General features: G+C 55.2%; 1 protein-coding gene across 8 annotated transcripts in view; it reads left to right on the top strand.

Moving 5' to 3' along the window:
• The window catches only part of KCNG2 (potassium voltage-gated channel modifier subfamily G member 2), a 115,390-nt gene that overhangs the window by 47,912 nt on the left and 40,487 nt on the right, over positions 1-26,991 (top strand). For 2 of the 8 annotated variants that reach the window (XM_034943414.3, XM_034943415.2), the window contains exon 2: positions 14,157-14,256. The exons of 2 other annotated variants lie outside the window; for them this stretch is intronic. In XM_034943414.3, coding sequence (XP_034799305.2) covers positions 14,168-14,256 — 89 coding nt within the window. In that variant the 5' untranslated portion in view covers positions 14,157-14,167. Of the gene's footprint in view, positions 1-9,418; positions 9,738-14,156; positions 14,257-26,656; positions 26,848-26,991 lie in introns of those variants that run through there. 4 more of the 8 variants (XM_034943417.3, XM_034943418.3, XM_034943413.3 and 1 more) reach the window with 3 other exon arrangements.

Here is a 26,991-nt window from a genome sequence, read left to right on the forward strand (position 1 = left end):
GTCTCATGGACCCAGGCCCCAAGCTGGCCCTTGTAAACCCAGGCAGCAAGCTAACCTGCCTGAGGACTCCAGCAGCAGGCCTTCATATGGAAGCATCCTTGCCCAAATAATCTCTGGGTGGGCTGACTGATAAAGGGCTCTCCTTGCCAAAGCCAGTTTATAAAGACTGGAAGAGGTGCTTACTTCTTTAAATACTCAGATACCAATGCAAGGGCACAAGGATCATGAATAATCAGGGAACATGACATCACCAAATACACAAAATAAAGCACCAATAATGAAACCTAAAGAAATGGAGATCTACAAACAGCCTGACAAAGAATTCAAAATAATAATCTTAAAGAAGCTCAGTGAGCTACAAGAGAACACCAATAGACAACTAAACAAAAATCAAGAAAATAATACATGAGCAAAATTAGAAGTTCAACAACAAAGAGATAGAAAGCATAAAAAAGACCCAAACAGAAATTCTGGAGATAAAGCATGCATGATTGAATTGAAAAATCCATAGAGATTTCAACAGTAGACTCAATTAAGCAGAAGAAAGAATCAGCAATCTCAAAGATAGGACATTTGTAGTTATTCAATCAGAAGAGCAAGAAAAGTGTGAAGAAATCCTAGAGACTTATGGACTGCCAGCAAGCAAATCAATATATGCATTATAGGTGTTCCAGAAGGAGTGGAGAATGAAAAAGGGGAAGAAAGCTTATTTAAAGAAACAGTGATGGAAAACTTCCCAAATTTAGAGAGGGAAATAAACATCCAGATCCATGAAGCCCAAAGAACCCCAAATAGATTAAACATAAAGAGATATTTACCAAGACACATTATAATAAAATTCTCAAAAGTCAAAGACAATGAGAATTTTGAAAGCAGCAAAGAAATCCATTTATCACATATAAGGGAACTTCCCCATAAGAATATTGGCATATTTCTCAACAGAAACCTTGCAGGCCAGGAGAGAGTGGGATGATATATTCAAAGTGCTGGGGAAAAAAAGTCAACCAAGAATATTATACTTGGCAAAGCTGTCCTCCAGAAATTAAGGAGTGATAATGATTTTCCCGGACAAACAAAAGCTTAGGGAGTTTATCACCACTAAATCTGCCTTACCAGAAATGCTGAATGTTCTTCAAATTGAAATGAAAGCTCACTAATAGCATGAAAAAATATTAAAGGATAAAACTTACTGTAAAGGTAAGAATATAGTCAAATTCAGAATGTTCTAATACTGTAATGGTGAGTCATAAGTCACCTGTAACCCCAGCATAAAAGTAGAAAGACAAAAGTATTAAAAATAAGTATAGCTACAGTAATTTGTTAATGGATACATAATATATAATGTAAATTGTGACATCAATAACATAAAATGTGTGAGAAGAAAAAGTATAGTTTTTGTTTACAGTTGAAGTTAAGTTGTTATCAGCTTAAATAAACTGTTACAACTAAAAGATATTTTATGTATGCCTCATGGTAACTAAAAAGAAAAAAATTGTAATAGATACACAAAAGAGAAAGAGAAAGGAATCAAAGCATACACTATGAAAAAATTATCACATCACAAAGAAGACAGCAAAAGAGGAAGAAAGAATCAAAGGAACTACAAAACAGTTGAGAACAATTAACAAAATGGTGGTAGTAATTTCTAACCTATCAATAATTACTTTAAATTTAAATGGATGAAATTCTCCAATCAAAAGACATAGAATCACTGAATGGATTTTAAAATAAAATCCAACCCTGTGCTGCCTACAAGAGACTTGGTTTAGCTTTAAGGATATACATAGGCTGAAAGTGAAAGAGACAGAAAAAGATATTCCATGCAAATCGTAACCAAAAGAGAGCAGGGGTGGTTATACTTATATCAGACAAAATATATCTGCACTCTCATGATCATTGTAGCATCATTCACAATAGCCAAGATATGAAATCCACCTAAGTGCCCATTCATGGATGAGTGGCTGAAGAACATGTTGTTGACATATACACACAGAGACACACACACAACAGAACATCATTCAGCCTTGAGAAATGTGTAATGAACCTGGAGGATGTTATGCTAAGTGAAATAAGCTGGGTATAGAAAAACAGTAATGTGTGATCTCACTCGTATGTGGAATCTAAGAAAGTTGAACTCACAAGCAGAGAGAATGGTGGTTGCCAGGGGATTGGGGGTGGAGGAAGTGATGTTGATCAAAGGGTACAAAGTTTTAGTTATACAAGATTAATCACTTCCAGAGATCTAACATGCAGCATGGTGACTATAGCTAATAATACTATATTGCATACTTGAATTTTTCTAAGAGAGTAGATCTTAAATGTTCTCACCACACACAAAATGGTAACTGTGCAAAGTGATGGATATATTAATTAGCTTGATTGTGGTAATCATTGCACAATGCATTCATATATCAAAACACTACAGTGTGCACTTTTAATTAGACATCAATAAAGTGGGACAAATGAATACAATAAGATGTCACCACACAGCTATCAGAATGCCTAAAATTAAAAACGGTGATATCAAGTGCTGGCAAGGATGCTGAGAAACTGTTTCTCTCATACATTGCTGGTGGGAATGTCAAGTAGTACAACCACTCCAGAAAGAATTTGGCAGTTGCTTTAAAAACTAAATATGCAACTAGCCAGTCAGTAAGGGGGAAAAGGATAAATTGAATTTTATCAAAAGTAAAACCTGTTGCTCTGATGAGCATTTATCCCAGAGAGGAAAAGCAAACTGTGTGGAAATGCTTATACCACTGTGTTCATAACAGCCAAATCCTGGAAATAACCAAAATGTTCTCCCACTTGTGGTTAAACAAACTCTGGTGCATCCATCCCATGGAATACTACTCTGCAGTAAAAAGGGATGAACTCCTGATGTATTCAGCAACCCAGATGAATCTCCAGGGAATTATTCTGAATGGAAAAAGCCAATCCTAAAAGGTTACGTAGGGTGTGGTTCAACATTCATAACATTCTTGAAATGATAATATGACGATGAAGAACAGATGAACAGTTTCCAGGGGTTCAGGAGGAGGTGGCTGGGAAGGCAGGGGGTGTGGCTGTGAATCCGCAGGAGGGACCCTGGTGTGAGGAGAGCTCTGTGTCTGGATGTGTCCATGTCAGCGTCCCGGTGGAGAAGGCGTTCCACGGTTTTGGGGAGGCTACCACGGGGAAAACTGAGTAAAGGGTGCAAGGGTGCCCGTGTATTTTCTCTTACAACTGCATGTGAATCTGCAATTACCTCAAAATTTGATTTTGAAACTTTTTGGAGCAATTATATGCAGCTGTACTGTACATACCCTGCTTTGTGGATAAGAGTTATTAATTACCAAATTTCTATGTGTATTATAGACTTGGAGATTGTGTCCCATAAATCATAATTGAAAAATAATTGTCAATTTCTCAGTCAAAAACGTGGCTAAAAATGGATCTCATTAGCAAGTTCTCTTCTAAACAGAACCAAAACCTTGCTAATTAGATCTTATACACTTCATTTTATACACGTGTGTATTTATGAAAAATAAAACCCCTTTATAATTTATGGAACTTTGGCATATAGAAAATAAAAGTGGCTGGGCGCAGTGGCTCACGCCTGTAATCCCAGCACTTTGGGAGGCCGAGGCAGGCGGATCATGAGGTCAGGAGATTGAGATCATCCTGGCTAATACAGTGAAACCCCGTCTCTACTAAAAAATACAAAGAAAAAATTAGCCAGGCGTAGTGGCGGGCCCCTGTAGTCCCAGCTACTCGGGAGGCTGAGGCAGGAGAATGGCGTGAACCCAGGAGGTGGAGCTTGCAGTGAGCTGAGATGGCACCACTGCACTCCAGCCTGGGCGAAAGAGTGAGACTCTGTCTTGGCTGGGCGCGGTGGCTCACGCCTGTAATCCCAGCACTTTGGGAGGCCGAGGCAGGTGGATCACAAGGTCAGGAGATCAAGACCATCCTGGCGAACACGGTGAAACCCTGTCTCTACTAAAAAATACAAAAAATTAGCCAAGCGTGGTGGCGGGCGCCTGTAGTCCCAGCTACTTGGGAGGCTGAGGCAGGAGAATGGCGTGAACTTGGGAGGTGGAGCTTGCAGTGAGCTGAGATCGTGCCACTGCAGTCCAGCCTGGGCAACAGAGCGAGACTCCGTCTCAAAAAAAAAAAGAGTGAGACTCTGTCTCAGAAAAAAAAAAGAAAGAAAATAAAAGTATTTCAAATCAAAATAGTTGAGACTCACATGTGAACTCATATGTGTATCAGAAAGAGATTACAGGAATGATGCTAATATTACTCATCTTTAGTTTACAACAAAAATCTCCTGAGTCATATTTTATTCAAAATTATTTATGTTTGGCTTTTTTTTAACCCATGGGTGATTATAGTCTTAATTCATCTAATGTTTTTCTTGATAGGACAAGTAAGAATTGAAAAATAAAAAATTCATTGGCACACTAAATATTAGCCTGGAACTGAAGTTAGATACATTGTATTTTAGACAGTTCTCAGCTGCAGTCGTATGCTCACTGATTGGTTGAAGAAGTCATCTTGTTTAGACGGTTTTTCCAGTTGTCGCATGGCCCTGTTTGTGAACCCGTGTCACCGCCGAGGTTAACAGTTCCAGCTGAAAGGCAAAGTGTGCATCTGGAAGAAGGCCCCACTGAGGAGCCTAGAATAGTCTTCCTGAAAGGTGTGTGTGGGTCACAAGGGTCTCATTTCCTGCAAACAAACTCGTTTGGCCACAGGGCAGCCGGTGGTAAGAAGACATGGGGAAGGTAAGTGACACATGAACCAAATTTGTGAAGATGCCAGAACAGAGGCAGGCAGCGGCTGATAAAAGCATTTATCTGCAATGGCTGGATTATCTGGCAACATCTACTGCATGACAAATGCTTTAAGTCCTGAACAGTTGGCTTCTGAGCTTCAGTGAAAAATCCTCTGAGCTTCCTCCTTGCTTTGCTCCTCCTCGGATGTCAGCCCTCCTGGCCTCGTACAAGGTCCCCCAGGTGCCTTGGGATGTGGGGCTTCTCCGTCTGGAACTGTGGACGTTTGGGGTCGGATAGCTTTGCTGGGAGCCATCCTGGGCACTGTGGGTGTTGAACAGTATCCCTGGCCTCCATGCCTCCATGCCAGGAGCATCCCCAGTCGAGACAATCAAAACCTGGACATTGCCAGGTGCCCCGTGGGAACTGAGGGTCGCAGTGGATCCCAGTCGAGAAGCCCTGGTCTGGAAACCACGCTGAGCGATCTTTACCCGGCAGTGCGGACCACGCTCCCTGTGGAAGCCTTGGTGGGTCTTGCTCATGTAGATTAACAGCCCCACTAACTGCAAAGCACCCGCCCCGTGAGCCCTCATCCATGTATGTAATAAGCACGTACAGAGATTCTAATTTTAACTCAGAATGGTAAATATTATTATATCCCAGTGACTTCTCCTTATTGATTACATTTGAAAAATCCTGATACTCTGGGTAGTGGCAGTTGCAGCTTTTCCCGGTGACACACACTCATGTTGCATGTAGAACCGCACTTGCTCTGGCATCCTGGAGGCTGGCACCTGGCTTGCTGGCGGCAGTGGGGCCACGTGTCCCCTGGGCCGGGCTCATGATCAGGGATGGTGGTGACACAATGCCCGAGGCACTAAACTTGTGGTCCAGTTAAGCCACAATTTAATTTAAACTGCTTGAGAGTCCATTTCATTTATTTATGTGTATTTAGCCAGATTTAAACAAAATAGTCACTGTTTTCCTTGGGACTGAAGGAGTGGATTGGCAGGGAGGAATCCTGGGCAAACAGGGAGTGAGGGATGGGGTGTGGTGCATGGACCCTGACCTGGGGCCCTGAGCACAGCGAACTTGCAGAGCTTCTCCCGGTGAAGGCAGAATGTCTGAAACCCTAGCGTGGGCTCAGCAGCTGCCAGGGGCCAGTGATGAACGCGAACCTCATCTGTCCTCGATCCCTGAGGCTAATGGTGACGCATATGCTTCTAAGTAGGGTTTGCCTTTTGCTTGGAAGGAAATGTTATAATTATTTCACCCTAACCCGCTGCATTCGTTGCTTAGAGCTGCGCAGCCTAAAACACCAGAAATGTATTCTCTCAACCCCGGGAGTCCCAAGTACAGAGTAGGGGTCCGCAGGCCTGTGCAGTCTCTGAACCGCTGGGGAGGGGCCTGCGTTGCCGCTCGGGCTCCTGCAGCACCGGCCATCGTCAGCCCTCCTTGGCTGTGACCTCGGCCTCTGCATCCCACGGCCTCAGTGTCGGCCTCTCCCCTCTTATGGGGACACCCGTCCCTGGACTCAGGCCCACCCTAGGGGCCTTGTTTTAGCCACATCCGAAAAGACCCTGTTTCCCCATGAAGTCCGTCTCACAGGTCCCGGGGCTGAGACTCGCACACACTTCCGGGGACGCAGTGGAACCCACAGCTCTGCCTTTGGGCAGCAGCCACGTGGGGGAAGGAGGTGGGGACGGTGGCCCACGGGCTGGGGCACAGCTGGACTGTTCTGTGTATTTCGCTGAAAAAGCATCCTGTCGCCATGCCTGCCCCCGGGAGCATCCGTTCCCCAGAGGCCGCGGCATTCCCGGTGAAGCCAGACTGCCCGGCTGGAAGAGCCTCCTCCCTGAGGAGTGGCCCCGGGCAGGTGGCCTCAGCCCTCTGTGCCTCGGTCCGCATGGGGCCCTTGTACCCACGGCATAGGCTGTTAGGGGTTAATGACTGCCTGGCGCCTGTGAATTTCTCTGTGTTTGTTGAATCAACAAAGTAAAAGAGCCGTGGATAATGAGTGCTTCCTGGACACGGGACCCGTGCGGACACAGGAGAGGCCTGGGCCCGAGTTCTCCCTCCCACGCAGGCCACTCGGCCGCTCTGCACGCCAGGCCCCGCCTCCACATCGAGCCCCTCTGCCAGCCCCACCCTGTCTTCAGTCAGCCTCCCTTAGAGGGAGCCCAGACCTCGCAGCCTGGACCCCTCAACCTCCACAGCCTCCCCAGAGGGGCTCCGAGCGTGGTCCCGTCCTTAGCCCCTAATTCCTTTATTCGGAATTCTAATGTTCTCACTGAGCTCTGACTAGGCGCAGGCGATGTCCCGGGCAGCAGAAAACAAATCACACACAACCCGCCCTCCCAGCGCTGAGCTTCTGGGGGGGCACAGGCGCCCCTCTTGGCTCAGAAGGTGGGGCCCTGCACCCCCATCTGACCCCATCCTCTGCCCTGTGCTGGGGCAGGTGCGTCCGACCTCATCCAGAGCAAGGTCGTCCACGTGCAGGAGCCGCATCTGGACAGGCCGCACCTGCCTTCCCTCCCCGCCTTCCTCTGCGTCAGCCTAGGAGCCTCCTGTTCTGGCAAAGGGTTACACCAAGCGCAGCGGTAAAGACAACCGTTGTTTCTTAGCTGTCGTGGTTTCTGAGGGCCCAGCGCGGACGCTTGCCTTTCTCTGCTGCGTGAAGTCTGGGCCTCGGCTGGAGGCAGAGCGGAGGCTGGGGCCACTGGAAGCCTTGTTCTCGCGTGGCTGGGGGCTGATGCTGGCTGCCGGCCGCCCTGGGTGGCCTGGGAGCAGGAGCGCGTGGAAGACCCAGCCTCTCTGAGAACCCCCCACGTAATCACACAGTGAGAGGTCCGCTGTGGTTTAGTGGGAGGAACCCGAGACTCCACCCAGGCTGAGTGGGAGGGAGCCGAGACCCCACCTGGCCGTGGGAGGAACCCGAGACCCCACCCAGGCTCAGTGGGAGGGAACAGAGACCCCACCTGGCCATAGGAGGAGTGTCCCGCGCACCTAAAGGGCTGACAGGGCCCTGTGAAAACCCGCCGGGGTCGCTGGTCCTGGCTCTCCTGACCTTCTGCCTCCCCGCTACCCTCATCCATGTACCCAGCACACACGTGCACACATACGTGGATAAATGGAATAAACATAAACTTCACCCAGACAGCCGAAGCCCCTCCCTCTGCCTAATCACATGCATGGATACATGGATATATAAATAAATATCAACTTTACTCATACAGCCGAAGCCCCTCCCTCTCTCTAATCACATCTTCCTCCCTCTCCATGCAGAGGTGATTAAAGTTTGTATAAAATTGGGATTATTCTGTTCCTTGAATATCTGGTAGAACTCTTGATAAAGTCATTTGACTTTGATTTGTAAAGAGATTTGTAATTACTCTTTCAGTTCTTTAGCAATTTTGTATTTATTCAGAGTTCCTATTTCTTAAGTCAATTCTAGTAGTCCATGTTTTATTCAGAGTTCCTATTTCTTAAGTCAATTCTAGTAGTCCATGTTTTATTCAGAGTTCCTATTTCTGAAGTCAATTCTAGTCCATGTTTTATTGTCTTTATTGGCATGAAGCCATCCAGAGTGTTTTCTCATGACGTTCTCTTCTCTACCAGATCTGATGTTATTCTCTTTTCTGATCTTCATCTTTAAATTTGAGCCTTCTCTTCTTTCCCCTCGATTCTGTTGTTGTTTCCTTTCCTGCTCGTCATTTTGAGAATGCGTTTTGGCCTCTCTGCCTTTCTTTGGGTTTTCACAGTAAGACAATCTGAAATGTTTTAGCTATGATGAGTTTCTTCTTAAAGTTACTAAGCGTACAGGCTTCATAGTGTAAATCCTTTTCTGTGAGTTTCTTTGTATAAAACTAGGAGAGATCATGGCCCAGTAAGAACTCAAACGCACGTTGCTTTTGTACCCACGAGGGCAGGCGCCGGACCAGGTGGTTCAAGACCAGGTGGCCACACAGAGTGGACGGAGCCTGCGGTTCCAGCTCTCATGCCGAACATCCGTGGAGTCTTCGTGTTACCAGAAAGGGGTCCCAATCCAGACCCCCAGAGAGGGTTCTTGGACCTTGTGCAAGAAAGAATTCAGGACATGTCTGCCGTGTGCAGCAAAAGCAAGTTTATTAAGAAAGTAAAGGTGAATCGGCAGCTGCTCCATAGACAGAGCAGGACGTTCCCGAGAGTAAGAGGAGGAACGCGTACAATGCTTGTTTATATATAAGACAAAAAAAAGATCATAGGGAGATGTGCTCTGCTACAAGGGTTTGTGATAAAGGATTGATTTTCTTTATTAGTATATTTTGCAAGAATCAATATTATCTTTAAAGCAAAATTGGGAATGCTTCTGTTCTCAAGATATCGGGATATCAGGACACTCCTAAGTCTGGGTCTGTTTAGTAAACGTTATCAATCTGTTCCCGTAGCCATAAGCATCTAGAGTCTAGGAATACCCAACTTCCTGGGAGTCAGCCCAGGAAGTCCCAGCCTCACTTTCCAGCCCTCAGTCAAGATGGAGTAGCTCCGGCTGGAGGGCCTCCGACACTCAGAGGATGCACATGATATTAAACCAGTAAGAGCAGACACTGCAGATACTACCCTTGATCTCAAGGAAGTGACCTGATAGCCTTTTCAAGCTACGCTGTGTGTGTGCATGTGCGGGTGTGTGAGAGTGTGTATGTGCGGTGTGCAAGTGTGAGTGAATTGTGTGAATGTGTCAATGTGTGTGAATGTGTATGCCTGTGTGAATGTATGTGTGTGTGAACGTGCATGTGTGTGAATGTGTATGCCTGTGTGAATGTATGTGTGTGTGACTGAGTGTGTGAATGCGTGTGTGAATGTGCATTGTGTGAATGTGTGTGAATGTGCATGTGAATGGGTGTGTGTGAATATGAGCGTGTGTGCACGTGCGCGTGTGAGGACTTATGCACCAGGACTATTCTAGGCATCTGCATTGGCTGTCAGTCCTCACAACAGCCTTGTAAGGTAGGTGCTATTCTATTAGGATTTATTTTCGTTTTATAGATGCAGAATGTGAGGCTTAGCAAAATTAAGTCGGTTTTTCAGGGCTGTTTGGCCCTTGCGGGCCGCGGCACTCACCTGGGTCCGTCTGCACTCGCTCTAATTGTTAACGCTGCAATGAGGCTCTGCTCGTTAGACATCCTGTGAGGACTTGGGTTGGGGCCGGAATTGGGGGGATGGGAAGCGCTGTGACACTTCACTACCGCCAGCAGGGTCCCCCGCCTCCAGTGACCTTGTTTCGGGGAAGCGCGCTCCCATTTCCCAAGCGCCCGCCCCGGGGAAAACGTGGCGTGGGCATCGTTATTTCCAATAACGCGCCATCTATCTCCAGCAGCGCAAACGATGCCTGCTCTGAACAGTTCAACCCCATGAGGAACATTTTGTATTCAACTTAATCTTTGCTTTATGTCTGTAATATCAAAGCATGTCTAAAGAGCCCGTGCACGGTCAGAATCTATTTAATTGTGCATAAGCGATTTCGACTTTAATTAAGGAAGCGGGGGAAGCGTTCCCTTAGCTCTCAGCCCCTGCACTCGCAGAGAGCATCTCAGTACAGGGGCCACTGGGAGCCCAGTTCCAGCCTCCTTTGAGGTGCCTGGGACCACTTGGGCTTCGCCCCGACAGTGACGATCGCATTCCTCGAAGATCACCGTTGTCCATGTGGATGGCGGCTCACCAGCGTCTGCACCTGGGCGTGGGCCACCCTCTGGAGATGAGCTGGACTTTGAAGCCACCGACGGGGAACGAAGTGACTTCTCCAGCTTCCCGGCCAATCAGGGGCGGAGCCGTAATTAAAGTCCAGGCCTCCTGCCCGGTTGAGGGTTCTTTCTGGTACAAACCAGTGTCCCTGTGAGGACGGGCCTCCTGCCCAGTTCAGGATTCTTTCTGGTACAAAGCAATGTCCGTGTGGGGATGCAGCCTCCTACCTTAGCAGAGTCTTTGTCATTTCTTTGGGGGTACCTGTGTCAGTGCAGACCAGTTCCACCCACTCCCACCATAGGGCAGGCCCTGGGCTGGACACGGCACCGCATGGATGCCCCGTGTGTGCTGGACGCCGAGAGCATCCCAGGCAGCCTGAGACCATTCCTTCCCTTGTCTGTCCCTGCGGCAGTGCGTCCTGGTCACTTGTGTGTGCCCTGAAGTGTTCCCAGGAATACGAGGGTGGGCAAAGCGGACAGTGGGCATGTCCTCGAGACGTTTACATCCTAGCGGGAGTGGACAGAAAATAACACTGGGTAAAAATAATGCGCTAATCATTTAGTCCTTTAGGGGAGAAAAGAAAGAACGCAGCAAAGTGAGGTGGGCTTGGGCTTCAGCGTGAACCAAGTGGTGCAGGTGAGTCTGACGAGAGGTCAGGTTTGAGCAAACGCCGAGCGTGAGGGGTCACCATGGGGTGAGGGGTCACCGTAGGCATCACCGAGCAGCTGTTCAGGCAGAGGAATGGCTGTGCTGAGGCCTGAGGCGGGACTCGCCTGGGTGCCGAGGGGAGCAAGGAGAGGCAGGACAGACCAGCCTAGTTAGGGCTGTGAGCTCTGGCGTTTTGAGCAGAGGGTGGTGTGCAGTGTTAGGAGGCCCCTCTGGTCGCTGAGCTGGGAACAGAGGGCAAGAGGAGGGGGCAGGAACCTGCTAGGGCTGTGGGTGCAGCGGACAGGAAGCTCAGAGCAGAGGCTGCAGCGAGTCAGGAGCTTCCAGATGCCAGGCAGCCGGTGTCAGCAGCGCGTAGCTGTGGGTGACCCCCAAGGACTCTGGCGGAAGGCCTGAGTGGGACTAGAGGCCAGGCCCAAAGCCTCAACATCTGTGCTGGGGGGATGGCCCCGCGCCGGGGACAGATGTGGCTCCCTCCAGGACCCGAGATGGGCACCACCCCAGGGCGGGCACTACTTGAGTGGCAGGTGCCTCGACCCTGTGGGCCTCAGGGCCAAGTGGGGAGCTGGCTCAGGGGGCTTCCCTCTCTGGTTTCCAACCTCGGGGTCCAGCCTGTGAAACAGCACAGACCAGTTTCCAATGGAATCCACCACGCATGGGAGGAATGAGGAGGCCGATGTCCAGGGTAGCCCTGCCTGGTTCCAACCCCGTTCTGCAGGCGGCCCCTGGGGAGCACTGGCTGCGCCTACGACTGTTTCCTGGTCGTGGGCTCAGGCATCCAGGACTGGCCGCGGAGGGAAGGCAGGGGGCTGCCTGTCCACAAGAGGAGCAGAGCCCGGCCTTCTGCTTCCATCACTGCCCGGCAGAGCCTCACTGTCCCAGCCCCATTCACCAGAGCCCCCAGCCCCTGTGTGAGGGCAGCAGTGGCCGTGTGTGCCTGGGTGCCGTGTCCTGCCTGGACGCCGTCACAACACTCACATGCAGAAACACAAGAGCTTTCCCATTCCCCAAGCTCGGCATCAATTTCCCCTGGTTACGTTTATTTTAAAAGTAAATGTTACAGAGGTCCCCGTGGAAGGCCCAGGGGTGCACGATTCCTCATCCTCAAAGAGCCTTTAATGATAGACCTCCTGCCTTCCGTAAGGCTGGTAAAATCCAAGTCTTTATACATTGCCTTTCATTGGCTTTTTTTTTTTTTTTTTGAGACGGAGTCTCGCTCTGTCGCCCAGGCTGGAGTGCGGTGGCGTGATCTTGGCTCACTGCAAGCTCCGCCTCCCAGGTTCACGCCATTCTCCTGCCTCAGCCTCCCGAGTGGCTGGGACTACAGGTGCCCACCACCACGCCCGGCTAATTTTTTGTATTTTTAGTAGAGACGAGGTTTCACCGTGGTCTCGATCTCCTGACCACGTGATCCGCCCGCCTTGGCCTCCCAAAGTACAGGGATTACAGGTGTGAGCCACCGTGCCTGGCCTCATTGGCTTATTCTTGCCCCTTCTGAGCTTCCTGGTAAACCACTTTTGGTGATTTTACCTTCTCCTCCATGTGTGACTTTTCTGTAATATTTGTCTCCTGTGGACCCCGATGCCTCCAGGAGACAGTCCTCAGCGTGAGACCTTTCTACGGTCAATCTTGTCTACCGACTGTACTTTTTCATTTCTAATTTTGTTTCTTATTTAGATTCTCTGGGGGTTTTTTTGTTTTTTGTTTGTTTGTTTTATTTTTTGTAATGTCTTTGCTTTCCCTAGTGTTTTTAATTCCTTCGTTCATTATTTTCTGTAATTCTATTTTCTAAAGTTCCCAGGAGGCTGTGTGTGCTGGCATGTGCTCACGGTGGACTGTTGCTGTGTGTGGTTTGTCATTTTAGTTTCAGTTCATCTTGGCTGGGGCTTTGTCTGTGGGAATCCCATGAGGCTTGAACTGAGAGTGCCTCTGGGCCAGTGCCCTGCTGACATTGGGCTGCAAACTTCTTTGCTCTGGGGGCCCGTCCTGTGCAGGGTGTTGGCAGTGTCTCTGGTTTCTACCCACTGGATGCCAGTCACAGTAGTCGTGACCATCACAGATGTCTGCAGACCTTGCGGGCTGCCCTGGGGCAGAATCACCCCCACTGCTGGGAACTGCCGCTTTGACTGGTTCTCTGCTTGGTTCTGTCAGTTTCAGGGGTATCACTGGCCTGTGACCACCTTTGTGCGTGATCATGTCTTGGCTGTATCACCCACCAAAATTCCAGCCTCACCCCACTGTGCATGCTAGGCTCGTAGACACACAGCATTGTTTTTGACCTGGCCAAGCAGAGAGGCCTTGAAACCTTCCGGTACTGGCTGGTGGGTTTCCTTCCCGATCACCCTCCGTGGAGGGGACCCTGCACGGCCCCTGCTTTCCTTAGATCAGTTCAGCCTCTGCCCTCGTGCTGTGACGGCCGTTCCCGTTCACCTCTGTCGTCACTGAACCAGACCCCACACTCTTGACAAGAGTGTGTCGTCAAACTGGTTGATCTAGTCTAATACCTGTGGCAATTCAAGATGCTTATTTTTGCTCTTATGAATGAAATTGAGCATTTTTTCATATGTTGGAAGCCTTTTCCCCCTTTGATGTGAACTTTATGTCAGTTGGCCCATTTTTTCTATTGAGCTGTGCGTTGTCTTTCTTTTTCTGACGTTTTGCAGAGAATGGGGAGGAATTCCAGAGCTTTCAGAAGTAACTTTGTAATCTCCTAAATCAAGTAATTAGCTTTAGAACATTTCTATTGTAGCATATAACTTATGTCCATATTTTAAAATGTATGTTCTGGGAGGAAGAAAGCCTTTTACAGCAAAAGTTCCAGGTTATACCTGATTATCCACTTATTTTAATAATTATTCATCCCTGCCTACAAAAAAATGGAGCATGCAATGGATTTGGCTACAAGGGAAGTCAACCTGTCCTGCAAGCCTGGTGTGTGTGCTCGCGGGGACTGGAGGGGTGGGGCGTCAGAGCCACGATGCTCCGCAGTAATAACGCAGGTGACTTTCTGTCCCTTAGGGTGAAACTGGATGTTCATTTTCCAGGTCGAAGCCGCTGGTCTCAGCTGTGATTTCACCGGTTCCCTGAAAGAGAATACCCTGTACCTTCACAGAGCCAGGTAAACCCAGAACCTGCCAGAAGGGCAAGAAACCTCAAGTCGTACTGGGATTATCGTTTTCCATTTCAGAGAGAGGGTCTTCTTGGTGGGTTCTTGTGCCTTCTGCTGATGGTAAAGCTGAGACTCTGGTGACTGTTGACACACACCTGTCAAAGGCATGCCTCACAGGCAGCCCAGAACTCAGGCGCAGCCCCTTCCGAACCGCGCCTGGGACCGCAGAGGACAGGGGAGCTCACGGGGCCGTCTGCACAGCTCCAGCAGCTGGGTTTGCACGCTAGGCTTCTTCGACAAACTGGGACAGCTGCTGCTTATTCCGGGCAGTTCCTGAGGCAGCACGTTCAGACGACTTCCTGCTGCATTAGGGAGCTCCGTCTTGTGAGCCCTGGGGAGGCCGGCAGGTTGGAACCTTCAGAGCCTTTAATCCCCCAGAGCGCCTGACTTGTAGGGCTCGGGAAATCTCCGCAGCAGGTTTCCATGACCTAAGCAGCTGATTGCTTTTGAATAAAACCAGATGCCCTGCTCCAGCCCTTCTGCTGGGCCAGCCCTCCGTCCCAGAGGAGCTCTCCTGCTTTGTGGACCTCTCTGCCTGCCCCCCACAGCCGCCCCCACAGCCGCCCCCACAGCCACCCCCCCACAGCCGCCCCCCCCACAGCCGCCCCCCCACAGCCACCCCCACAGCCGCCCCCACAGCCGCCCCCACAGCCGCCCCCACAGCCGGCCCCACAGCCGCCCCCCCACAGCCGCCCCCCCACAGCCGGCCCCACAGCCGCCCCCCCACAGCCACCCCCACAGCCGCCCCCACAGCCGCCGCCACAGCCGCCCCCGCAGCCGCCCCCACAGCCGCCCCCCCACAGCCGCCCCCCCACAGCCACCCCCACAGCCGCCCCCACAGCCGCCCCCACAGCCGCCCCCACAGCCGCCCCCACAGCCGCCCCCCCACAGCCGCCCCCACAGCCGCCCCCGCAGCCGCCCCCACAGCCGCCCCCCCACAGCCGCCCCCCCACAGCCACCCCCACAGCCACCCCCACAGCCGCCCCCACAGCCGCCCCCACAGCCGCCCCCCCACAGCCGCCCCCACAGCCGCCCCCGCAGCCGCCCCCACAGCCGCCCCCCCACAGCCGCCCCCACAGCCGCCCCCCCACAGCCGCCCCCACAGCCACCTCCACAGCCGCCCCCCCACAGCCGCCCCCCCCACAGCCACCCCCACAGCCGCCCCCACAGCCGCACCCCCACAGCCGCGCCCGCAGCCGCCCCCACAGCCGCCCCCCCACAGCCGCCCCCCCACAGCCACCCCCACAGCCACCCCCACAGCCGCCCCCACAGCCGCCCCCCCACAGCCGCCCCCACAGCCGCCCCCCCACAGCCGCCCCCACAGCCGCCCCCACAGCCGCCCCCCCACAGCCGCCCCCCCACAGCCACCCCCACAGCCACCCACACAGCCGCCCCCACAGCCACCCCCCCACAGCCGCCCCCCACAGCCGCCCCCCCACAGCCGCCCCCCACAGCCGCCCCCACAGCCGCCCCCCCACAGCCGCCCCCACAGCCGCCCCCACAGCCGCCCCCCCACCACAGCCGCCCCCCCCACAGCCGCCCCCACAGCCGCCCCCCCGCAGCCGCCCCCACAGCCGCCGCCCCACAGTCGCCCCCACAGCCACCCCCACAGCCGCCCCCACAGCCGCCCCCACAGCCGCCCCCCCACAGCCGCCCCCACAGCCGCCCCCACAGCCGCCCCCCCGCAGCCGCCCCCACAGCCGCCCCCACAGCCGCCCCCCCACAGCCGCCCCCACAGCCGCACCCCCACAGCCGCCCCCCCACAGCCGCCCCCACAGCCGCACCCCCACAGCCGCCCCCCCGCAGCCGCCCCCACAGCCGCCCCCACAGCCGCCCCCCCACAGCCGCCCCCACAGCCGCCCCCCCACAGCCGCCCCCACAGCCGCCCCCACAGCCGCCCCCCCACCACAGCCGCCCCCCCCACAGCCGCCCCCACAGCCGCCCCCCCGCAGCCGCCCCCACAGCCACCGCCCCACAGCCGCCCCCACAGCCACCCCCACAGCCGCCCCCACAGCCGCCCCCACAGCCGCCCCCCCACAGCCGCCCCCACAGCCGCCCCCACAGCCGCCCCCCCGCAGCCGCCCCCACAGCCGCCCCCACAGCCGCCCCCCCACAGCCGCCCCCACAGCCGCACCCCCACAGCCGCCCCCCCACAGCCGCCCCCACAGCCGCACCCCCACAGCCGCCCCCCCGCAGCCGCCCCCACAGCCGCCCCCACAGCCGCCCCCCCACAGCCGCCCCCACAGCCGCACCCCCACAGCCGCCCCCACAGCCGCCCCCACAGCCGCCCCCACAGCCGCCCCCACAGCCGCCCCCCCGCAGCCGCCCCCACAGCCGCCGCCACAGCCGCCCCCACAGCCGCCCCCACAGCCGCCCCAACAGCCGCCCCACAGCCGCCCCCCCGCAGCCGCCCCCACAGCCGCCGCCACAGCCACCCCCACAGCCGCCCCCACAGCCGCCCCCGCAGCCGCCCCCGCAGCCGCCCCCGCAGCCGCCCCCCCACAGCCGCCCCCACAGCCGCCCCCCCGCAGCCGCCCCCCCGCAGCCGCCCCCCCGCAGCCGCCGCCACAGCCGCCCCCACAGCCGCCCCCACAGCCGCCCCCCCACAGCCGCCCCCCCACAGCCGGCCCCCCACAGCCGCCCCCCCACAGCCGGCCCCCCACAGCCGCCCCCACAGCCGCCCCCACAGCCGGCCCCACAGCCGCCCCCCCGCAGCCGCCCCCACAGCCGCCGCCACAGCCGCCCCCCACAGCCGGCCCCCCACAGCCGCCCCCCCACAGCCGCCCCCACAGCCGCACCCCCACAGCCGCCCCCCCACAGCCGCCCCCACAGCCGCCCCCCCACAGCCGCCCCCCCACAGCCGCCCCCCCACAGCCGCCCCCACAGCCGCCCCCACAGCCGCCCCCACAGCCACCCCCACAGCCGCCCCCACAGCCGCCCCCCCACAGCCACCCCCGCAGCCGCCCCCGCAGCCGCCCCCCCGCAGCCGCCCCCGCAGCCGCCCCCCCACAGCCGCCCCCACAGCCGGCCCCACAGCCGCCCCCCACAGCCGCCCCCCCACAGCCGCCCCCCACAGCCGCCCCCACAGCCGCCCCCCCGCAGCCGCCCCCACAGCCACCCCCCCACAGCCGCCCCCACAGCCGCCCCCCCGCAGCCGCCCCCACAGCCGCCCCCCCGCAGCCGCCCCCCCACAGCCGCCCCCCCGCAGCCGCCCCCCCACCACAGCCGCCCCCCCCACAGCCGCCCCCACAGCCGCCCCCACAGCCGCCCCCCCACAGCCGCCCCCCCGCAGCCGCCCCCCCACAGCCGCCCCCCCGCAGCCGCCCCCACAGCCGCCCCCACAGCCGCCCCCCCGCAGCCGCCCCCACAGCCACCCCCCCGCAGCCGCCCCCACAGCCACCCCCCCGCAGCCGCCCCCCCGCAGCCGCCCCCCCACAGCCGCCCCCCCGCAGCCGCCCCCACAGCCGCCCCCACAGCCGCCCCCCCGCAGCCGCCCCCACAGCCACCCCCCCGCAGCCGCCCCCACAGCCACCCCCCCACAGCCGCCCCCCACAGCCGCCCCCACAGCCGCCCCCCCGCAGCCGCCCCCACAGCCACCCCCCCGCAGCCGCCCCCACAGCCACCCCCCCACAGCCGCCCCCCACAGCCGCCCCCACAGCCGCCCCCCCGCAGCCGCCCCCACAGCCACCCCCCCACAGCCGCCCCCCCACAGCCGCCCCCCCACAGCCGCCCCCCACAGCCGCCCCCACAGCCGCCCCCCCGCAGCCGCCCCCACAGCCACCCCCCCACAGCCGCCCCCACAGCCGCCCCCCCGCAGCCGCCCCCACAGCCGCCCCCCCGCAGCCGCCCCCCCACAGCCGCCCCCACAGCCGCCCCCCCACCACAGCCGCCCCCCCCACAGCCGCCCCCACAGCCGCCCCCACAGCCGCCCCCCCACAGCCGCCCCCCCACAGCCGCCCCCACAGCCGCCCCCCCACAGCCGCCCCCACAGCCGCCCCCACAGCCGCCCCCCCACAGCCGCCCCCACAGCCGCCCCCACAGCCGCCCCCCCACCACAGCCGCCCCCCCCACAGCCGCCCCCACAGCCGCCCCCACAGCCGCCCCCCCACAGCCGCCCCCCCACAGCCGCCCCCACAGCCGCCCCCCCACCACAGCCGCCCCCCCACAGCCGCCCCCCACAGCCGCCCCCCCACCACAGCCGCCCCCCGCACAGCCGCCCCCCCCACAGCCACCCCCACAGCCGCCCCCACAGCCGGCCCCACAGCCGCACCCCCACAGCCGGCCCCCCACAGCCGCCCCCACACAGCCGCCCCCCCGCAGCCGGCCCCACAGCCGCCCCCACAGCCGCCCCCCCACAGCCGCCCCCACAGCCGCCCCCACAGCCGCCCCCCCACAGCCGCCCCCACCACAGCCGCCCCCCCCACAGCCGGCCCCACAGCCGCCCCCACAGCCGCCCCCCCACAGCCGCCCCCACAGCCGCCCCCCCCACAGCCGGCCCCACAGCCGCCCCCACAGCCGCCCCCACAGCCGCACCCACAGCCGCCCCCACACAGCCGCCCCCACAGCCGCCCCCACACAGCCGCCCCCACAGCCGGCCCCACAGCCGCCCCCCCACAGCCGGCCCCCCCACAGCCGGCCCCCCCACAGCCGCCCCCACAGCCGGCCCCACAGCCGCCCCCACAGCCGCCCCCACAGCCGCCCCCCCACAGCCGCCCCCACAGCCGCCCCCCCACAGCCGCCCCCACAGCCGCCCCCCCCACAGCCGGCCCCACAGCCGCCCCCACAGCCGCCCCCACAGCCGCACCCACAGCCGCCCCCACACAGCCGCCCCCACAGCCGCCCCCACACAGCCGCCCCCACAGCCGCACCCACAGCCGCCCCCACACAGCCGCCCCCACAGCCGGCCCCACAGCCGCCCCCACAGCCGCCCCCCCACAGCCGCCCCCACAGCCGCCCCCCCCACAGCCGGCCCCACAGCCGCCCCCACAGCCGCCCCCACAGCCGCCCCCACACAGCCGCCCCCCCCACAGCCGGCCCCACAGCCGCCCCCACAGCCACCCCCACAGCCGCCCCCCCGCAGCCGCCCCCCCCACAGCCGGCCCCACAGCCGCCCCCACAGCCGCCCCCACAGCCGCACCCCCACAGCCACCCCCACAGCCGCCCCCCCGCAGCCGCCCCCCCCACAGCCGGCCCCACAGCCGCCCCCACAGCCACCCCCACAGCCGCCCCCCCACAGCCGCCCCCCCACAGCCGCCCCCCCACAGCCGCCCCCACAGCCGCCCCCCCACAGCCGCCCCCCCACAGCCGGCCCCACAGCCGCCCCCCCACAGCCACCCCCACAGCCGCCCCCACAGCCGCACCCCCACAGCCGCCCCCACAGCCGCCCCCACACAGCCGCCCCCACAGCCGGCCCCCACAGCCGCCCCCCCACAGCCGCCCCCACACAGCCGCCCACACAGCCGCCCCCACAGCCGCCCCCCCACAGCCGCCCCCCCACAGCCGCCCCCCCACAGCCGCCCCCCACAGCCGCCCCCCCACAGCCGCCCCCACAGCCGCCCCCACACAGCCGCCCACACAGCCGCCCCCACAGCCGCCCCCCCACAGCCGCCCCCCACAGCCGCCCCCCCACAGCCGCCCCCCCACAGCCGCCCCCCCACAGCCGCCCCCCACAGCCGCCCCCCCACAGCCGCCCCCCACAGCCGCCCCCCCACAGCCGCCCCCCACAGCCGCCCCCCCACAGCCGCCCCCACAGCCGCCCCCACACAGCCGCCCACACAGCCGCCCCCACAGCCGCCCCCCCACAGCCGCCCCCCCGCAGCCGCCCCCCCGCAGCCGCCCCCACAGCCGCCCCCACACAGCCGCCCACACAGCCGCCCCCACAGCCGCCCCCCCACAGCCGCCCCCCACAGCCGCCCCCCCACAGCCGCCCCCCCACAGCCGCCCCCCACAGCCGCCCCCCCACAGCCGCCCCCACAGCCGCCCCCACACAGCCGCCCACACAGCCGCCCCCACAGCCGCCCCCCCACAGCCGCCCCCACAGCCACCGCCCCACAGCCGCCCCCCCACAGCCGCCGCCCCCACAGCCGCCCCGCCGCAGCCGCACCCCCCACAGCCACCGCCCCACAGCCGCCCCCACAGCCACCCCCCCACAGCCGCCCCCACAGCCGCCGCCCCCACAGCCGCCCCCACAGCCGCCCCCCCCGCAGCCGCCCCCACAGCCGCCCCCCCACAGCCGCCCCCCCGCAGCCGCCCCCCCGCAGCCGCCCCCACAGCCCTGTGTAGTATTGGATGAATCGGACTTGTCTGTGTTCCTCAGATCTATGCTTCAGGCCATGTCCTTGGCATGGGGTGCCTGGCACAGAGGTTTGGATCACATGTTCACTGAGTGAACCTTGGGGCATAGAGGCACACATAACCATTTGAATCCTGACCACGTCCCCCCTCTTCTCATGCAGCGAACTTGGCGCTGAAGGTCACAGCACGCGTGGTCCCGGTGATTCTGGAGTGCTTCTCTCCTGGCCTCCATTGCAGTAGTCATCCAAGGAGCTTTCTCCCATTCAGAAGCGACTTATGCAATTCTTCACTGGGTGCTGAGCTCTTACTGGCAAGCTAACTGATGCCATTTTGTTAGACTGTCTTTCCCTCACTCCTTCCTTTTCATTTGACTTTTTCCCCCTAAAATCTCTAGTGAATCACACGCTCGGGTCGCGTGGGCAGTCTGCGAGCCACACTGAGCAAACCCACCACGCCCCCTCTTCTCTGGTTCCTGAGTTGCCGTAGTGGTGGGTTTCAGCTTTACTTGGCAGAGGTCCTAGGATACAGTTGTCAGCAACAACCAGAAAAAGGGCTTGACGTTGACGGTGGAAGGCAGCGGCTCTCAAGCCTCAGCGATGAGGCTTGCGTGTTACTGGATCCCCCCGAGACCTACTCACTCAGAATGATTTTTATAAATGGAGATAAAATTCACATAACGTTATATTTACCATTTTTATGTGCACAATTCTGTGGTTTTTAGTGTATTAACAATGCTGTGCAACCATCACCACTATCTAATTCCAGGACTTTTCATCGTCCCAAAAGAAACTCTGAGCCATTAGCAGTCACTCCCCATCGCCCCTCTTCCCATCCTCTGGAACCCCCTTGCCGGCTTTCTGTCTCTGTGAATTTACTTATCATGGATATTTTATTTTATTTATTTTATTTTTTGTGACAGTCTCGCTCTGTCTCCCAGGCTGGAGTGCAGTGGCGTGATCTTGTCTCACTGCAACCTCTGACTCCCGGGTTCAAGTGATTCTCCTGCCTCAGCCTCCCGAGTAGCTGGGACTACAGGCGCCTGCCACTGCACCCAGCTAAGTTTTGTATTTTTTGGTAGAGACAGGGTTTCGCCATGTTGACCAGGCTGGTCTCAAACTCCTGACCTCAAGTGATCCACCCACCTCAGCCTCCCAAAATGCTGGGATTACAGGCGTGAGCCACCGTGCCCAGCTCGGACATTTTATATAAACGGATTCCCACTATATGTGACCTTTTCTGCCTGGCTTCTTTCTCTTAGCATAGGTTTTATCCACACTGTGGCATTAGCAGCACTTGGTTCCTGTTTGTGGCTGCATAACATTCCTGTATGGAGGCCCATATTTTGCTTCTCCGTTTATCAGTTGATGGAATTTGGGTTGTTTTCAGTTTTTGGCTATTCTAGTAATGCCACTGTGAACATTTATGTACAAGTTTTTGTGTGAACACATGTTTTCATTTGTCTTGAGTGTACATCTCGGAGTGGGGTCACCGGGTCACATGAGAACTCCATGTTTAAATTTTTGAGGAACTGCCAGACTGTTTTCCACTGTGGCTGTGACATTTTATATTCCCACCAGCAATGTACAGGGGTCCAATTTTTCCACATCCTTTCCAACACTTGTTGGGTTTTTTTTTCCATTTGTTTGATTATAACTACCCTAGTGGATGTGAAGTGGTATCTTGTAGTTTTAATTTACGTTTCCATAATGACTAATGATATTGATCACCTTTCATGTGCTTATTAGCCATTCACATACTTCCTCGGGAGAAATATCTATTCAAATCCTCTGCCCATGTTTAAATTGGGTTGTTTGTCATTTGTTGTTGAGCTCCAAGAGTTCCTAACATTCTGGATACTGGACTCTTATCAGATATGTGACTTGCAGCTCTTTTTTTTCCACTGTTACTTGTCATTCATTTTCCTGGTCCTGTTCTTTGATATACAAGAGTTTCATTGGAATGAAGTCCAATTTATCTTTTTTTCTTTTGTTGCTTGTGCTTTTGGCATTCTGTTTCAGAAACCAATGTCTCATCCATGGTCATGAAGATGTACAGTCTGTTTTCTTCTACGTGTGTTTTGGAGTTTTAGCTCTTACATTAAGGTTTTTGATCTAGTTTGAATTAGTTTTTATATATAGTGTGATGTAGGCATCTTGGTCCATTCAGTGTTGCTATAAAGGAATACCTGAAGCCAGGTAATTCATTTTAAAAAGAAGGTTGTGATGTCATCATGATTCCGATGTCTGGAAAAGTTCAAGATCAGGCATCTGCATCTGAGGAAGGCCACAGGCAGCTCCAGTCATGGCAGAAGATGGCGTGGAGCTGGTGTGTGCAGGGACCACACGGAGATGGAGGAAGCAAGGGCTAGCGGTGCCAGGCGGGTTCAACAGCCAACTCTGGAGTGAACTCATAGAGCGAGAATTCACTCATTACCATGAAGACACCACCCAGCCATGCGTGAGGGATCAGCCCCCATGACCCAAACCCCTCCCATTAGGCCCCACCTCTGACACTGGGTATCAAATTCCAATATAAGATTTGGAGGCCAATATCCAAACGATAGCAGGGTCCAACTTTATTTTTTTACATGTGGATAACCATTTGTTGGAGACACTATTATTTCTCCATTGAATAGTCTTGACGACCTTGTCAAAAGTGAACTGACGGTAGATTTATGGGTTCATTTCTGGACTTTCAATTCTGCTCCATTGATTTTTATGTCTCTCTGTATGCTAGTACTACACTCTTGATTGCTGTAGCTTTATACTCAGTTTGAGTAAGTAGTAATGTACTAGTCCATGTTCGCATTCCTATAAAGGAATACCTGAGACTGGGTAATTTATAAAGAAAAGAGGTTTGATTTGCTCATGGTTCTTCAGGCTGTAAAGGAGTCATGGTGCCAACGTCTGCTAAGCTTCTGGGGAGGCTTTGGGAAGCTTCCAGTTATGGCAGAAAGCAAAGGGGGAGCAGGCACGTTACATGGTGAAAGCAAGAACAAGGTTGGGGGGTAGGTACCACACACTTTTAAACGAACAGATCTCATTTCGACACAAGATTTAGGTGGAGGCATGTAATAAAATGATATCAAGTAAGTTTGAGCCCTCCAACTTTGTCCTTTGTCAAGATTGTTTTGGCTACCTTGCATTTCCAATAGAATTTTCAACTTGTCAATAGAATGTTCAACTTGTCAATGTCTTCAAAAAAGTTACTGGGATTTTCATATGGATTGGATTGACTCTGTTGATCAATTTAGGGAAGATTGCCATCTTAACAATATTAAGTCTTCCAATACATGAGCATGGAATGTCTTTTCATTTATTTAGTCTTAAAATTTCTTCCACCAATGTTTGTAGTTTTCAGTTTTCAGTGTAGGTTTCAGTTTCCACTCCTTGGTTAAATTTATTCCTAAGTATTTTATTCTTTCTGATGCTCTTATAAATGGAATTTTTTAAACTTCCTTTTCCGATTATTCATTGCTTTTGTATAGAAATATAACTGATTTTTTTTTACTGATCTCATGTCTTGCAACTTTGCTGAACCCATTCTCATAGTGATGTGTGTGTGTGTGTACGCGCGTGTGTGTGTGTATGTGTGCGTGTGTGTTCTTTAAGGTTTTCTGTACATAAGATCATAAGATCAAGTCATCTCAAAATATAGTTTTACTTTTTTCTTTTGAGTGTGGATGCCTTTTATTTCTTTCTCTTGCCTAATTCTTCTGACTATAACTTCCAGTTCAATGTTAAGTAGAACTGATGAGAGCAGGTATTTCAGTCTTGTTCCTGGTCTTAGGGGAAAGAATCCAGTCTTTCACCGTTGACTATGGAGTTAGCGGTGAGTTTTTCCTACGTGGACCTCGTCATGTGGAGGAAGTTCTCTTTTAGACCTAGTTATTGAGTTTTTTGTTTAATCAGGAAAGGATGTTAGACTTCGTCAAATCCTTTTTCTGCATCTATTGAAATTATCGCATGATTTTCCCCTTCATCCTATAAATGAGCGTATTATAGTAATTTTTGTGTATTGTGCCACCCGTATATTCCTGTGATAAATCTCTATGGTAAATGATCAAATGGTCATCATGTATAATCCTTTTAATATGAAGCTGGATTTATTTTGCTCATGTCTTGTGGAGGATTTTTGCCTCTGTTTTCTTCTCTCTCTTTTTTTTTTTTTTTTGAGACGGAGTTCTCACTCTGTTACCCAGGCTGGACTGCAGTGGCGCGATCTCGGCTCACTGAAACCTCCGTTCCCAGGTTCAGGCAATTCTCCCTGCCTCAGCCTCCCGAGTAGCTGGGATTACGGGCACCTGCCACCACACCCCGCTAATTTTTGTATTTTTAGTAGAGACAGGTTTTTGCCATGTTGGCCAGGATGGTCTCAAACTCCTGACCTCAGAGGATCCACCTGCCTCGGCCTCCCAAAGTGCTGGGATTACAGGCATGAGCCACTGTGCCGGGTCTTTGTCTTTAGACAGTTTGTGGTGTGTCAGTGTGGATGTCTTTGAATTTATCTTACTTGGAGTTTGTTGAGTTTCTTAGATGTGTAGATTAATGTTTTTCATCAAATTTGGAGGGTTTTTAAACCATATTTCTTCAAATATTCTTTCTTCCCTGTTCCCTCTTTCCTTTCGGGACTCTCACTATGCAAAAGCTGGTACATGTGATGGTCCCGCAGGTCTCTTAGGCTCTGTTCCGTTTTCTTCACTTGTTTTCTTTCTGCTCCTCAGATAGGATAGCACGAAATGATGTATCTCCAGTTTCTCTGCTTATTTCTTCAGCGTGTTCATAGCTGCTGCTGAGACCCTCTAATGAGCTTTTCATTTCAGCTATTACACTTTCAACACCAGAATTTCTATCACTTTTTTTTAATATAACTTCTGTCTCTTTATTGATATTCTGTATTTGGTGAGACATCATTCTCACAAATTTCTCTAGCTCTTTGAAGATATTAAATAAGCTTATGTGAAGTCTTTTCTGGTGAGTCCAATATCTGTGTTTCTTCAGTGATATTCTGTTTTAGTTCCTTTTTCCTGTCTATGAGCTACACTCTTGTATTCTTTGTATGCCTTGTAATTTTTTGTTGAAAATGAAATTTTTAATAAGTGGCAGTTCTGGAAATCAGACTCTCCCCTCTCCCCAGGAGTTTTTGTAGCTACTGTGGTTTGTTGAGTAACTTTTGTGAACTAATTTTGTAAAGTCCATATTCTTTGTCTGATGTGGCCACTGATGTCTGTTCCAATAGCTTAGAGGGCAGCAAGTGATGGGACATATAGATTCTTAAACGTCTGGAATGAAAACTGAAACTTGTTTTTGCAGATGGGCTCTGCGTGTCTTGGAGCAACCTTCAGCACTCATCCAGGCTGGTCAAGCCTCTGTCTTATCACCTCCTGCTCGCAGAATCTGAAGGTCAGCCCGAGGGGGCACTTCAGGGACTTCTCGGGTTTTTCCCGGCATGTGCGCAGCCGAGGCATGTGCGTGGCATTCCAGATTCCCGGGAACTCTTAGAACTTTATCAAGCCCTTATTTCCGAAATCATCTCATTCCCCAGCCTTTCGTCCCCAGCTTTTTGTTTAGCCTGTGGCGGCAACCATAATCCATTGCCTCAGGCAGCAATGGCTGAAACACTTTCCTATCAATGTTTTTGACACACACTCCCCAGGTGGCTGCCTTGGCACAGACGGAGTTCCAAGACACCGGAGATGAAGGCAGGAGTTTGAGCCAGTCTTCCACGGAGCCAAAGTAATTACGATTCCTAGTCAAAGAGTCCTGTAGCTTCTCCTTCCAGTGCTGGTACCGGGAATGCAGGCTGTTGCTGTCCCCGCAGAGCTGGGGAGCGACAAAGCTTATTATTGTGACGAAGACTCAGCTGTTCTTTCTCAGTGCCCCACGGTTGGTGCAAGCTTTTGGTTAGTTTCCAGAGTTCCAAAAAAGTTGACTCGACAGTTTTCACCAGGTTTTCCATTGTGTTAAGGTCGGGATGGACTTTTGGAGCTCCTTATTCCGCAGTTTCTCCGCCTCACAGAATGCTGAGTAGGGCCAGGAATGCCGTTTTCCAGCAGGTCCCCTGGCTGAATCTGACGTGGCTGGTCCGCGGGACACACCGTGAGAAACAAGCTAGGACTGCGTCTCTCCCTCCAGACATCACGGCGTCCTCACCGGTCGGTGGGGTCCGCCCTGAAACATCTGGCTCTTTGGAGTTTGCGTCGATTTGTGAAAGCTCCGTTCCACCCCGTGTTCCAAGCCCCCTAGTGTAAGAACCCGGCTGTTCCCTTGGTGATAACTCAAGGCGGGTCGCCACCTGGCGGGGTCCGCTGGACGCCTGAGGGTCCCCCATGCGGACCAGGTGCAGAGGTCGGGCCTGCGGAGGAGCGGGAACTGGGCGGGCGGAGGGGTC

This window comes from Pan paniscus, chromosome 17, assembly GCF_029289425.2.
Source record: "Pan paniscus chromosome 17, NHGRI_mPanPan1-v2.0_pri, whole genome shotgun sequence".
NCBI classification, from domain to species: Eukaryota; Metazoa; Chordata; class Mammalia; order Primates; family Hominidae; genus Pan; species Pan paniscus.